Consider the following 14628-nt stretch of genomic DNA (forward strand, 5'->3'; position numbering starts at 1 on the left):
GATTTTTGGATGGTTTAGATTGAAAGGAGATACTGAAATGGGCTGTTATTGTCTACTTTTAGTAGGAGAGAGAGGATGGAACTCCAGATAACATAACAACTGAGCAAGACAGATATTCTCCACTCACAAAATCTGCAGATCTCATTCTGACATGCATTTCCCCCTGTAGCTCTCAATCAAAGACTAAATAAATACTCTGGCTGCAACTCACCCAAACCAAAGCTCTGACCTTTCTGAGTGGAATGAATAAACCTGCAACACAAATATCTCTGAAAGCCCACCTGAGCTTGTTGAGTGCAAGATGTCTCACCAGACTTCAGGTGTCTCCCCCTGTCTGAGCAGACACCACAACTAGCCACAGAAGAAGAAACTGGGGGAATCAAAAAGCAGTGGGTATCAATCTGTGGTCTAGCTTTCAGGTGCAGAGAAATGATCAAAAAGCAGAACTATCAGGGTGCAGCCATTAGGAATGAATCGCAAGGCACACCACCCGCAAACTGCCTAAGAAGAAACCGTAAGCACCAACGTCAGTGAGCTAGCATGGTTTGGGAAAGAAGTTTTTGTCCAAGTCTCCTGGACAACTCAGTCCTGATTTCCAGTATGCAAAATCTCCTGCTGTAACCCACACAAACACAACAAAAACGTACCGTGCACATCAATCTATAGATCATTAAGCACACCATGTTCCCCTATGGAATAACACAGTTTTGCTTCACTCATCATCTATGATTGGCCTAAGTATTATTAATTAGTATTATTTTTTAAGAAAGGAAATGTTAAGTCTCGCTATTTTTTCCTGCACGCTATGCATTGTGTGACCCATGAACTCTGAAGACATTGGTTAGAACCAGATACTTCATCAGGAAGCACTAACGTGGAGTTCACTGCCCCTTTTATTACTTCTAGAAAGAGAATATGCAATTAGTTTCATTGGATTGCCATTGCCACTTGCCTTGACCCATTTTTATGAGGGCTCCATGTTCTGCTGTTTTGTATTTCATTGTCATTTCTAAAATATTTGCTCCCTTCCATCCCTCACAAAATGACAAAATTAGTATTTCATTTACTTCTGTCGTATGTTATTTCCCGCATATTTAAAGAGAGACCACAATGTTTGCAGTGAACACACAATACAAAAAAGCTTCCCTACAGCTTTCTGCTAAGCCCTCTTTTATTTACTAATGTTCCTCCGTGATTTATGATCTGAACTATTATAAATTGCCAGAGTTGTCTAAATCAAAGCTTCTGAGGGAAAAAAAGGGTAGAGGGATGTCATTTACAAAGGGGACTAAAGTAACAGTGAAAAAAAGCACGTGAAAGCCATTCCTATTTCTTTAAAGTCAACATTTGACTGCTCTTAAATCAATATGTACCTACCAGCTTCAGCACGTCTATCTGTCAGCTTATGCAGAAAATGAAAGGCAAGGTTTCCCCACCCTCTGAATAGCAGGTACTTTGCTGCAGTGGTGGCTCATTACTCCAGAGAACCAGCTTATCCACCCCAACACTCCAGAGACAACAGCTTGATTCATCATTTTCCCAACTGAGTCAGGTTTCTCTGCCCCAGCAATTAACAATGAATTAGCACTATATTAAAGTGCCAGGCAAGATTCGCTGGAGTGGTCACCTTGGACACAGCAGACAAACACTGGGAGAAGGGAGAGAAATTAGATTTACTGTATCCCACCCAGAGAGTCTGTAACAAACACTGGATCCCTGGTTGGCAACGGAAAGCGGCTATAGGCACTTCTCAGCATTAACACTCCAGAAAGGTCCAATGCCAGCCTGGGAATGGTGGGATTTAGTGAGGGATGCTAAGTAAGACAGGGTACCCTCACCTCTGCAGAGCAAGAAGCTAAACACAGAAGCATGAGGGCTGCTTGCTGCAAAGCGACTACTCCACATGCAGGCTGGTCCAACAGACCTCCACAACAGCCAGGCCAGATCAAAGATCCAGCCAGGATCCCACACCTAATGGTGGTGGAAGAGGATGAGAACAGGGTAAAAACATCATAATGCTTTCTGGCATCCCCTCCCACTTTCCAGGAATCTGTGGGATAAAGTCACTTAGTGCACACCTGAATAACCTTAAAAACCAAGTGAGCGGCTGTGGCGAGCTCAGCCTGCACACAGAGCAACATGTAGGTATAGTGTGGATGCTCTGCAACCAGCATGTGAAGGCAAATCTGCACTCCAGCACGTCCATATGGTCACACCCGATGCTGCCAGAGAACACAGCCATGTCACAGAGCTCCACAGGGCTCACATTTTATGACTCCTCAGCACAATAACAAATAAATCAAGAGTGCAGGGAGGAATTTCTTGTGCACTGAGCTTCCATTATAGACGTTTTTCATTTCAGAAACAGGAAAATATTTGATTAAATGGATTAATATATGGCAGACGGGAAAAATCTAATGGAAGAGAGAAAGAATGAAAATGTTTCTTTTTAATGCCCTGAACCTAACTTTAGCTAAACAGTGCAGTAGAGGGTACCAATACCAAACACAGGGCAAGAACCTGCCGCAAAAGAAACAATAATGCCTTAAAACATCAAAAGCTATTCCCAGCTGATCTTTTACAGCAGGACCACAACTGCCCCACTGTGCGCACTATGGCATTAAAGGACAGAAACCATACATGGCCTTCGGTTGATTCCCTCACTGAAGATGCGCCCAACCCTCTAATTGGGAAGTGATCTACACAAAGCCCATCACATCTTTGCCATTTCCAAGAAACTATACCAGAGAAAAGGCTTAAATTTATCTATCCATTATCTCTCACTGGTCATGCCTCTTGTGATGACAAGCAGGATTTTCTTCCAAGTATTTCAGTCTGACAGAGGGGTGTCCGCAGCCCACGAGAAGGCTCAGTCATGCTCTGGCATCAGCATGGGGCAGCCTGTTTCCAGGCTCTTTGAGTCCCACAGCTGGAGGAGCAGGAAACTCAAGCATCAGACACAAGTTACTGTGCATACGCCAAATCCACCAGAGCAGAGAGGAAGATGGGGTGGGTGGAGAGAGAGCAGAGGTAAGAGGCTCCTGCCTGCTTTGGTGTCACTGTACTGCTCCAGCTGCTACTCACAGCACTGCTACTTGCATCTTCTTCATAGGACTGTCAACTTGACATCAAGGCTGCAGGTAAGGGCTCGACCTACAGTGCACTTTCCACTAGCAAAGCCTACAAAGCAAATCAGGTCAGTGACTGCAGCTCTTGGATGTTTCCACCCGCTGCTAAAATGCAGCCAGGCACCGTGGCAGACATTCTGCACCCGCCACTGCTTTGAGAAGGAAATGAGAGTTGCCTTCCCACTTGACACTACAGGGGGAATTTTAGATAGGCAGAATGTAATTACTTGGCCTGGAGTTTAGCCAGGAGTAGGGCCCAAGACCCCTACCCTTATGTAAGGTGTCACAAAATCTCCCATGACTGCAAGTGCGAGGACCTCAGCTTTACGTCTCTGGCTGCTGTCACTGATTCTTCATGGCTAATTACCTAATAGTGACCCTTGCAGCAAAGCCAAAAGACAAACTTTGCTGCCTGAAACAATTCGAGTCCCAGAGACTGAAAACTACACCAAAATTGCTTGGTGGAGAGTATCTTCTGACAGCAGGGAGCAGGTGGACAGCAAGCCTCCTGTGTCTTGCACTGGTAGCGTGTCACTCCGAAACCTGCTGGGGTTTTTGGATGGGCAAACATAGCTTTAAAATGCAGCACCCTCAAAACACAAGCCTACTGTACCAACTGTTTACCAGCGTCTCCAGAGTTTTGCTGTATGTACTTGCCACCTGGTTCCATTTATTTTTCTTCGTTTTTCCTCTTTTGACTGTAATAAATAATTAATCCATGGCTTTGTAACTTGCTGACAAATATAAATGCACCGCGTTCCAACACAGTGTAACACGTCACTCACAAGAGCCAACCTGCATGACACAGAAAAGTGATGTGCAGAAGGCTTTGGAAAGTAGGCTAATCATCAAGGTCACCCACAAGAGCTCAGGGAAACAACTTCAAACTGTTCCTTAGGGGATACTCCTACTTGCTGTGGCCACCCAAACTGGGTTAATAAGCTCGGATCTACACAGATCTAGTTGTCTTCCCACGTTAGCTCGGGCCTTTACTCTTTTGTAGCTCCTTGCCTCCAAGATCCCACAGATTTTTGGGAAGATGGAAGACAAAACCTGGGGCATTCATTAGTTACTCAGAGCACTTCCCCTACTTCATAGCTCTGAGAATCCAAATACCAAGAAATCCATTTTCTCTTCCAGGAAAAGACCAAATGGACAGCAAGGAGGAAGTCAGCAGCAGAAGAAACAAAGAAGACTGATCTAGGCAACAATTAATCTGGGCAAGACCAATGTGTTTCAGAAGGGGCAGGACAAGAAGACAAGAAAATCCTCCCGCCTTGGAAAAAGGTGACTAGACAGCTGGCAGCAGTGCTAGCAGCAGCAGAACAAGAGCAGTGACAAAGAATAGAGGCGGAATGCCAAGGTTCGCAGCCAGAGTAGCAGAGTGGTGCAAGCTGCCATCAAATAACAACGGGCAGAGCAAAGGTGGGAGGTGGAACCATGAGATTACCGGAGAGAAACAGTACAGACAGCTCTCTGAGGGCAGTCACACCATGGGATCAGGTGAAGGGTACAGAGCACCAGCGGCAATTCAAAAGGAAGGTCTGCTGTGGAAGGCGTTGCCTCAGCTTTTTAGGTTGAGAACAAACATCTGGGGAGGCTCTCTTGACCATCTGCAGATGTTTGGTTTTCTGACATGCATTACTAGTTATTAGGAATACACATAAGGCTGATTTTCTCTTCTGACTGAAGCTGAACTGCAAACATGGCAAGTCTTCACTTTGTTTTCCCTATGCATATCTGAATCTATTTCTCATTCTGTTAAGGCCAAAACCAAGGATAGAACAAGGGTGTACAAACCAAAAACACATACTAACCACAAAGACTGTACAGAGGAGCACAACAATCCTAAGGAGGCTGTGAAAGGAAGGCCCGTGCCCCACAAAATGCTCACACAGCCACTTTAGAAGTATTTTTCATCTCCAGTCCATGTATAAAAAGCACTTCCCCATGTTACACTCTTCAAATCCCACACATGCTGTTGCCCTGCACAGACACCCTCAGAAGGAAGTTAGCTCTCTGACCTGTACAGGCTCAGGAGTCAGCTGGACAACATGCTGCATACGCTCGCTGTGGTGATGCCTGGACTCCTCCTCATAGATCACATCCCTCTCGTGCTGGGGAAGGTTCAGGAAGCGGCGAATGGTGCAGAGGTTCTCCCAAAGGGTGCGGTTTTCCGGGCTTGGGTTTTCTTTCCAGCGAAGCAGCTCACACAGCCAGCCCTGCAATGGTAGGGTCAGCACAGGTAATTCACTGAGCTCCAAGGAACCAGATGCGAGTGGAAGGTCAGCTGGACTTAAAGCTCTGCAAGTTTTGCTGGTCTCATCTCACACAGCTTCCACCCCCCACCCCCCCCCCCTGCTGCCCTTTGGTCTCAACAAATCCTCTATATATTATATTTCCTGCAAGTGGGAGAAACAGAAACAATTAGCAGCACCTAACAGGAACCAGGAAGCACAGCATCTTGCTGCCTGTCATAATCATACCATGTTTAAAATGCTTGGGTATAAATGTATTTCCTATAGAAAAACAGAGTTGAAATAAGGGTGCACCTCCACTTCTGTTTCAAAGCCCCTTTATTTCTTCATCCAAGAAAGAGAAATGAGACATAACCCCTAAGACTTGCTAACAACCCTCATGGTGAGGGCTGCAGCTGCAGAACTACAAATTCAACCACTACTGAAAATGTTTAAAAGATGATACTATCAGGTAAAGATCTCTGATCTGCTGTCACTTAGTTGCATTGGCTCCCCCAGCTCTGAACCCCACTGAAATTTGACAGCTTTAAGTAATCAAATGGCCACTTAGAAGATGCAATCTCACAGAAAGGGAATCCTCTGCGATTTAGGACACAAGCAGCAAAGAGGGTCCCGCTGAAGTTACTAGAGAGATCAAAATACTAGGTGGAGCAATTCGAAACCCAGCTGCAGGTCAGAGCAGTAGTCAATTTTATTCCTGCTATCTTGTTTTAGGGCTAGTTTGAAATGCCTTCAAAAAGGTCCCACTGCACGAAATCCTGTAGGACCTCTCCACAGGGGCTGAGAGCTCAGACCCCAGGAGAGGAAAGCACCAGCACTTCAGGAATAGGAAACCACCCCAAAGCACAAAGCCAACCAGAGAGTACCACATCCATAGCTGTTATGGTGAGGACAGCCCCTTGTGTGGTGAGCATGTGTGGCAGTGACCCGGCATCCCCAGCAGGTTAACCAGGGACGGTGGCCGCTGCTACCCAGGTGGGGACATGGGGACACAGCCAGCCCTGCCTGGGGCTGGGGACAGCAACTCCCCTCCTGTGCCTGTGCACAGGAGATGCAGTGCAAATCACAGGAGAAGATAATGCTGAGGATGCTGTCAACGTGCCTTACTGACTCCTGTCAAAATATTTTACCTAGTAGCTTTATAACCCATCATTTCCGAGCTACAATTCCACATTTTGACACCATTTTGACAGGCACCTTACAATACCTAAAAGATAGCTTGATCAATGCTAAAAAGGTTTGGTACAAGAAGTAGCCAAAACTGTATTTTTCTGAACAGCAAGTAGAGCAAGCTGAACAGCCGGGTTCATTACCAGCCCACATGGGGGGGTCTGGGTATGGCTTTTTTGTGTAACAACTTGTAAGCCATTGATAACTTCTATCGTGCACTCTAAACCCCGTATATAACATCATAAGCCGTTGTTTGTCTTACTCTCCACTGTGTCTTCTGCCTTCACCCCCCCAAAAAAGGCAAGATTTGATTATCTCCGCTGCATCAGCCAAGACAGCAACACCAGCTGTTCTCATTGTGCAGCCTCTTCCTCACGGCCTACATGTTAATAACCTGATCATTCCATTTTCTCCTTCAACTGCCGGCTGCAGCACAGCGAAGAGACAAAAACCCAGGCCCATCTGCAGCAGCTGTAGGCACTGAACTGTGAAGCCACCAGGGATTTATAAACTAATCTGTAACACAACACTGCCTTGTTTTTACAAGTGAGAGGCCACATTTGTGCAGACCTGATCTTTTCTTGCAATAAACTGGGAGGGTTGAGGGGGGGGCAAGGATGAAGACAAGATATCTGATCATTTACTTGATGGGGGGGATCTGCATTATATTTTCAAAGCGATTTGACTGGTATTTGGGTAATCTTGCAGCCAGGTGATGTCTGCATTTTAATGTGGTTTGGCCACATCCCTTGCCCTTAGTTCTCCTCTTTCCCTTTCCACCGCTCAGAAATCCCCCCAAACTCTCTCTTTTACAGGAAGAAAATCTCCCAGCTCCACAGGGCTTTCTCATGGGCTACTCTGTACAAAGAAAATAATTTCTGAAATGGAAAATAAACCATCTGTGGAAAAAAATAAGCTCCCATTTCTCCCTGTTTCCAGTGATCTAAGAAGTCTCCAGCTGAACTCTTCTACATGTTCCAAGCAGGTATGTTTAACATCTCCTGAAGGGAACGCCAATCGTTGAACAGAAAACACACACAAACTGCTGCAAGCTGGTGGGGCCAGAGCCTGAGGAAGATGCTCCTGGGGTATTCCCAGGGCTGTGGAGCACTGCATGGTGCCTGGCTCAGTGCAGCCACCTCCCTTGCCCAGCACTGCGCCAGCTAGCCCGGACTGCTGCATTGTGATTTATCTGTCCCGTTATCATCAGCACTCATTACAATCACTTAGAGCAACACTACAGGCCTCATTATGGACTAGGCACTCGCTGCCATTAGTCTTTAAGAAGGATAGCGCTCAATTTGCCTGGCAACATGCGAGGTCCTGACCTTGGAGCTATTAGGGAAAAGATTAGACTGCAGTGTGACCATGTGTGCAGACATGAGCAAACCAAATTAATTTCTGGCAAAGGGAGGCACCAGGCAAAGACCCCGCCATCCTGAGGACACCTGAGAACTTCTCCATTCCCCCAAGGAGATAAGCTAATGGCACGTTTAAAGGAGCCTGGTTCTGAAGGTGAAGCACATCCACGGTATTTAGAGAGATATTAATCCAGTTTCTCCACAAAGTATTTGCTTGGCTGATCAGATTAAGGGATCTAGCCTTCAACAGCACACCCCCACCACAGCAGGCCCCAAGAAATCTGTGATACTTCACAGCCTCAGACATATTGCACCATGTGTACCCAGCTGCTACAATAATTAGCTTATGAATGTATCAGCTGGTTCTGTGATTTTTATAAATAATAACTAACCTACGGAGCAGAAGATTTCCATGAGCCTAATATTAGCAAGACATTGCAAGGTGCGCCTAACCGAGCTGCCGTTGCTGTGCCAAACGCCCCGTCTTCTCCCACCTTGTGCGGGACTGCATCTCCCCCACTGCCATTTATAAATATTTATTTCTGCAACGGCAACAGCAATGTATTTGTGGCAGCTTTCTTCACAAGAGCCACGATTCGCTCACCCCCACACATACACACGCGTACCCGTACCCACCGTGTGCGTGTGTACGCTTCTCTGCTGCAGATCCGTCTTTGCATTGCTCTTTTCCTACCCTCCTCTTTATTTATTCGAGCAGTCACTCTATCCCCCATCCACTCCAGAAGCTATCTATCCATCCACGGGGCTGCTCATTAGGTGATAGCTCTGGTTAATACGTGAGGAAACAGCGCTGCAGCTTACTCGCGCGTTCTTTATGACTGCAAGTAACCGCCTTTCCCATGCACAGATGAGAAGGCTGCATCGGATTCCTTTCATTATTTATTTAAATAATCCTAGCACGCCATCCAAGAAAGTTTTGCAGTACCAGGCAAAAAAAAAAAAAAATAGGGGAAAAAAAAAAAAGTGTAAATGTCAAATAAAACAGTGACAGATGACAGTATTCTCTATTGAATAGCACCGTTTCTTCGTGCATGTTCAATGAGAACTCATGAATTATTAATACGCAAATCTCCTTTTTCTGTTAAAAATCTCAACTTGGGGTTTTTTTGGTTGCAATTTTTTTGTTATTTTCTTTTATTTATTTCTTGGGGTCTGTGTATGTTACACAGAGCTTTCCAGGAGAATTATTTCGTTTAAGAAATGCTAACATACAGAAATGCTTGGAGCTACAGGCATTCACAATGAATTTTCATCTATAGCTATATTTATTGGCATGAAGAAGGAGAAGTGAAGAAGGAGACACTATCTCACCACCTTTTCCCCCACTCATCCACAGATCTGAGCTCACGGCATTACAACTAAATCCAACTTCTGTGAACGTATTCTGGAAATCTAACAAATAACACATCCTTCCCCGGAGCCCTGGTACACTGTGATTTTCTGATCCTGCCTCCCCTGCACATCACAAGTCTGGCTCCACTGCACAAACAGCCCCCTTGACTGCCACAGAGCTACCCAGAGAGTTTGGTATGTGACAGCTTCAATATGGGTGGCAGAATCTGGCCCTCCACGTCAGCTTCTAAGGTTCTCAAATGGGAATGTCTTCCATTAAAAATAAAAAAAGGATAAACAGTACAATTAAAGGATGCTTTTGGCTCTGCAGTCAGGCACACCCAGTGCTTGTGGTTACAAGGAATTCTGCTCAGAACTTCCTTCATTTCACCCCAAAACTTCCAGAGGCATTGAGAACACAGCCCAGTTTAGTTCATTAAAGAGAGCTGCAGAGAAGCGCTGGCTTCTATTTTTGTTGTTCTCATGAGACAAGATAAACATTTTCTAAGCATTTTATTTGATACAACAAATAATATCATATTAATGTCCTATTTTTAACCTCTCTGTCTCCTAATCGAACGCATTTCCACATAGCCAAGCAAACAACAACAAAAATCTGCAGGAAGCCAGCCATTCCCATTGTGCTTTTATGCTGTTAAAGAAACAGCGTGCTTACTACACCACAGCATTAGCCTTGGCGCACCCCAACCCCCTCGAGGGACACTTAGCTGGTGCAGAAATCACAAGCCATATCCCCTGTCACTTATCCCTGAGCCCTTTTTAGCAGCTTGACCCTTTCACTTTTGCTAGACACCCTGGAGCAGGGGAGGATGCTCCGGCAGCCGATGACTATAAGGTCAGGTTTTCCAGCGCTCTATGAAGATATGCACAAATATCCTGGCCCTGGAGCTGCGTCCTGCAGATCTGCTGACTCAGAGTCAGCCAAGGACCAAATGTTTAATTAAGGACAAGAGAGCATTTAGGAGGAGTTCAGGCTCGGTTTTTGTGGGGCTATAGCCCAGTGCTTACACCCTGAGCAGCATCTCTACAGAAAGCCACTGCAGGAGATGGCAGCTGGGTGTCCACGATGAGTTAATCACAGATGGCCTTTCTGCTTGGGCTGGACCACAGCAGGGCACCTTGAGCTTGGATAAAACTGCAACTAAACTGACCTTACGCTTCCCTGCATTTACATTGCAATTAACAATAATACAGTTAGTTTTCTGTGCTGACATTTTCCAGGGTCTCCAGTGAAAGCATGAGTAGGCAAATGAAGAGTTTTTAGTAAGAGTGATTCAGGAATAAATCTCAAAAATAAATGTAAAAGGCCATTTCCTCACCCACATCATCAGTGCAGAAAATGTCAACATATGTGACAAAAGGAAAAAAAAGCAGCAATGATTGACGCCAGCCTTGAAAGATTAGGGAAGAAATGCTATGTTCCCTAGAGAAAGCTCCCTTTCTACACTGGATCACAGGAGAACTCTGGACAAACTTCCTCAGCCTCTCTTCCCCCTGCTCAGTTTGGGACTCTCTGCAGTGCAAAATGAGCCAGATAATATTCAGCTCTTGTTCCTTAGTCGCCAAACTCTCTTTCCATGAATCCAATAAGTGTCTATTAAAATAAATAAACCCCCTAATGATTCAAGATAACCTAATCAAGAAAGCTGAAATGGATAAAAGACTAACTGTAATGGAGAGTTCTGTCATGGCTTCAATGAATTCTTGATGAGGGCCGGGGGAGGGGGACTGAACCTGAGAAGCTTTACTTGGAGCATTCTGATACAGTTCAAGGTTAATCACTCAATAGCCTAGATTTTCTGAAACGCCCGGTATGTTTCCTCCCCGCAAAACACAAGGCAACATGCAGAGCACTTCCACGAGGACCAGTTTCTCACTAGCCTTATGAAACATGAAACACAAAGTATGAATGAGGTACATGAGCCCTGACGCATTTTAGATTCATGGGAACACAACGCCTGCTTATAGCCTTGGCCCCAGAAGGAAGGATGCTGTGCACTGAGGATATTTCCAGTGTGCCAAGTTTAAACTAGCTTCTCCCCACGCTGGAGAGGAAGTATGGGCTTGTGGTTAGGGCAAGCAGCCCGCCATCAGCTCCCAGGTCTGCCAAGGACTTCCTGAGCAAAGCCCCAGCTCCACCACTGTCCCTGCTTCACTTAGCTGCTGAGAGGCTAACGCACTGCTGCAGATGCTGTCAAGGGATCACAGAATCATAGAACAATTGGAAGGGACCTGGAAAGGTCACCTAGTCCAACCCCCTGCAGTGAGCAGGGACATCTTCAACTAGATCAGGTTGCTCAAGCGCTGTTCAGCCTGACCCTGAATGTCTCCAGGGATGGGGCATCTACCACCTCCCTGGACAATCTGTTCCAGTGTTTCACCACCCTCACTAGAAAAAAAACTTTCTTCTTCACATCTAGTCTAAATCTCCTCTCTTTTAGTTTAAAACCATTATCCCCTGTCCTATTGCAACAGGCCATGCTAAAAAGTCTCTCCACACCTTTCCTATTAGCCCCATTTAAGTACTGAAAGGCCAAAATAAGGTCTCCCCAGAGGCTTGTCCAGGCTGAACAATTCCAGCTCTCTCAGCCTGTCTTTCTAGGAGAGTGCTCAAGCTCTCTGATCATCTTCACAGCCTCCTCTGGACTGACCCCAACAGATCCGTATCTTTCCTGTACTGAGGGCCCCAGAGCTCAACTCAGTACTCCAAGTAGGGTCTCACAACAGCAGAGCAGAGGGGCAAAATCACCTCCCTCAACCTGCTGACCATGTTCCTGTGGATGCAGCCCAGGATACAGTCATGAGTGTACACTGTAAGCTCACATACACCTTTGCATCCACCAGTACCCCAAGTCCTTCTCAGCAGGGCTGCTCTCAATGCCTTCATCCCCCAGCCTGGGGGTTGCATAACCAAGGACACTGCATTTGGCCTTCTTGAACCTCATGAGGTGCACATGGGCCCAGTTCTCAAGCTTGTCCTGGATGTGGGGGTACACTGTATTTGCATATAGAAGTCTGTAAAAGAGAAGCTAATGTCCAAAAGTACTTCAAAGAAATTTTAAGGTCAGACAAGGAGAAAAAAGTCTTTCTGTATTTCCTCCACATGTAACAAGTACATCAAATTATCAGCACAACAGATATGTCCCAGCCGCCGAGATTCACAACACCATAAAGGCAACAAGATGCTACAGCAGTAAGACGTGCCCTATATGCACATACTATATATACTACACGCCTTCTCCACCAGCTGTTTTTTGTAGCTGTTGTTGATCAGCACTGGAAGCTAATTAGTTTAAGGGCACAGAAAATACCCAGTATAAGGAAAAAGGAAGAGAGAAAGCATCCCATCGTATCAAACGAACACAAGGGAATATAAGTTAGGAAGGAAAGTGAGGGAAAGGAAGGAAGTCACAAAAAGGGCTTCTAGAGCTATCCTGTCTCAGAGTGATGCTGCTCATTCCTCTCACAGTACCTCTCCTTTCTTCTCGGAGCATGGGCAGGAGGCGAGAGCATAGGCAGACAGCCATGGTGCTGAGTCCCATCTAGCATGGGCTCCTACTGTGGAGCTAACACCCTCCTTGGCCAAAGAACAGGATCCCAGACAATCCTGGCAATGAGGCAGGCATCTCTCCATGAAAAGTCAGAAGGAAGGCAAGGAACTGTTCCAGTGATTTCCATCCACAGGCCTGGGTTTCTCTTAAGGGATTTTCTGATGCTTGCCTCCAACCCCCAGTCGAGTTTATTTTGTTTGTTTGTTCATTTTTAACTAGGGCAAAGATACAAAACCAGAGACTGAGCTTTGCCAGCTTCACGTTTTTTCACATGTGGCTCCATGGGGTCTCTCTTGCTTTACTGTGGTGCAACCGGAACAAATTCCAGTCCTTGAGGAAGGATTTCAGTTTCAAGGGTTTACTTTTTGTTTTCGTTGGACTGATGAAGGTCAGAATCTCCCATATGCCCTGCCTGGGGTAGATCCCAGCAGCACGTGCCCCGCTTCCCCATGCTGCCCCAGCCTGACTGTCCTGGGAGAAATGTGGGAAGTTTAGTCTCCATGTTCATACCAACTCTGCTGTTCCCCAGCCTGTCAACAAGTGCTCCAGCCAGCTATGCCCACTATGTATTCTGATAGTGACTGTTTATGATGAACAGAACTATATTCCTAAACTCATTTTGTATAGACTAAGAAAAAAACATCTGCTGAGCACAGCACAGCCTCTGCTAGGACTCTCACAAGCAGAGGTCAGAGGCATGATCCTGCTGCACAGTATTACACAAGTGCTGGCACATGGTCATGGGGGAGATGGTTTTCCTTAAGTCATACTGTAGAGCAGTTGCAGAACTGGAGGTAGAAGCCAGTCTTCATGACTGACAGTCCAAATCTGCAGCAAGCCAAAGTCTCTGCCTATGCCACTGCCCAGTTCTGGAGACACATAGGCTACTCAAACCTCTCTGAAAAAGCACACTGGAAACCCATCTCCTTGTGGATTAAATATAACCAGGAGACCCCAAAGCACAGATCCAAAACCCAAATCCTGGTGTTCCAGCCACACTCTGAAACACTCCCAATATGATAACACAGGTCCCAGGTTTAGCCATTTAAAGGACAAAGGGCATTAGCAGGCAGCATCCCCAGAGAAGTATGCTGTCCAGTGGGTACATCACTAACAGCTGGCAACTAAAACAGGATGACAGCTTTGGAGGCTGCGTTTGGAAGGCACTGAGCCCCTCAGCTCCTGCTGTCTTCAAAAATACAAAGGGATGCAAAGCACTTCATAAACAAGACTAAAAATGTCTATATATAAGTTGCACGGCCTAAATGAATATTAAGATTAGTAAGTAATGAATAAGTCAATGTCTAAAATGAATGGATTGAGATCTTTATATGGTTGATTCTCTTATGGAGGCACCCATAACACCTTGGTACATCCATGAGACTCTGTTTCTTGCATTTATGTTGACTTGCGAGTACTGTGGTTTGTAAACTCAAGTTTCTAGCAGCTGCCTTTCCCTTTAGTTGCTGAACTGAAACTCTGCCATGACTTAAGAATAAAGATGGCTACTTGTTAAATTAGAGGTCAATTAACTCCACCAGTAGATGATGCCGCTTGCAATAACTGCTCTCAGTGGGTACCACTCTTCCTGTAAGAAGACAGAAGATGAAATGAGGCCTCCATTGGCTCTGGATGCTCTCCTGGGTACATGACATACAGCCCTGTGTATAAAATGTCAAAACAGCCCTGTCGGAGATTCACTGGCTGCTAAAACTGTGAAGATCTCACAGCACCGTGGATTGCTGTTGACAGAACAGCAGCGCCCAACATAACACATGCCTTGTTA

At 45.7% G+C, this 14628-nt stretch overlaps 1 protein-coding gene across 4 annotated transcripts in view; it reads right to left on the minus strand.

The window, feature by feature from the left end:
• The window catches only part of SATB2 (SATB homeobox 2), a 140094-nt gene that overhangs the window by 18735 nt on the left and 106731 nt on the right, over window positions 1-14628 (minus strand). For all 4 annotated transcript variants that reach the window (XM_061377486.1, XM_061377495.1, XM_061377479.1 and 1 more), the window contains one exon: window positions 5153-5350. In XM_061377486.1, coding sequence (XP_061233470.1) covers window positions 5153-5350 — 198 coding nt within the window. The remainder of the gene's footprint in view (window positions 1-5152; window positions 5351-14628) is intronic.

Source organism: Neopsephotus bourkii, unplaced genomic scaffold (assembly GCF_033783945.1).
Source record: "Neopsephotus bourkii isolate Nb327-2 ecotype Australia unplaced genomic scaffold, CSIRO-AGI_Nbou_v1 NB_196, whole genome shotgun sequence".
Lineage (NCBI taxonomy): Eukaryota > Metazoa > Chordata > Aves > Psittaciformes > Psittacidae > Neopsephotus > Neopsephotus bourkii.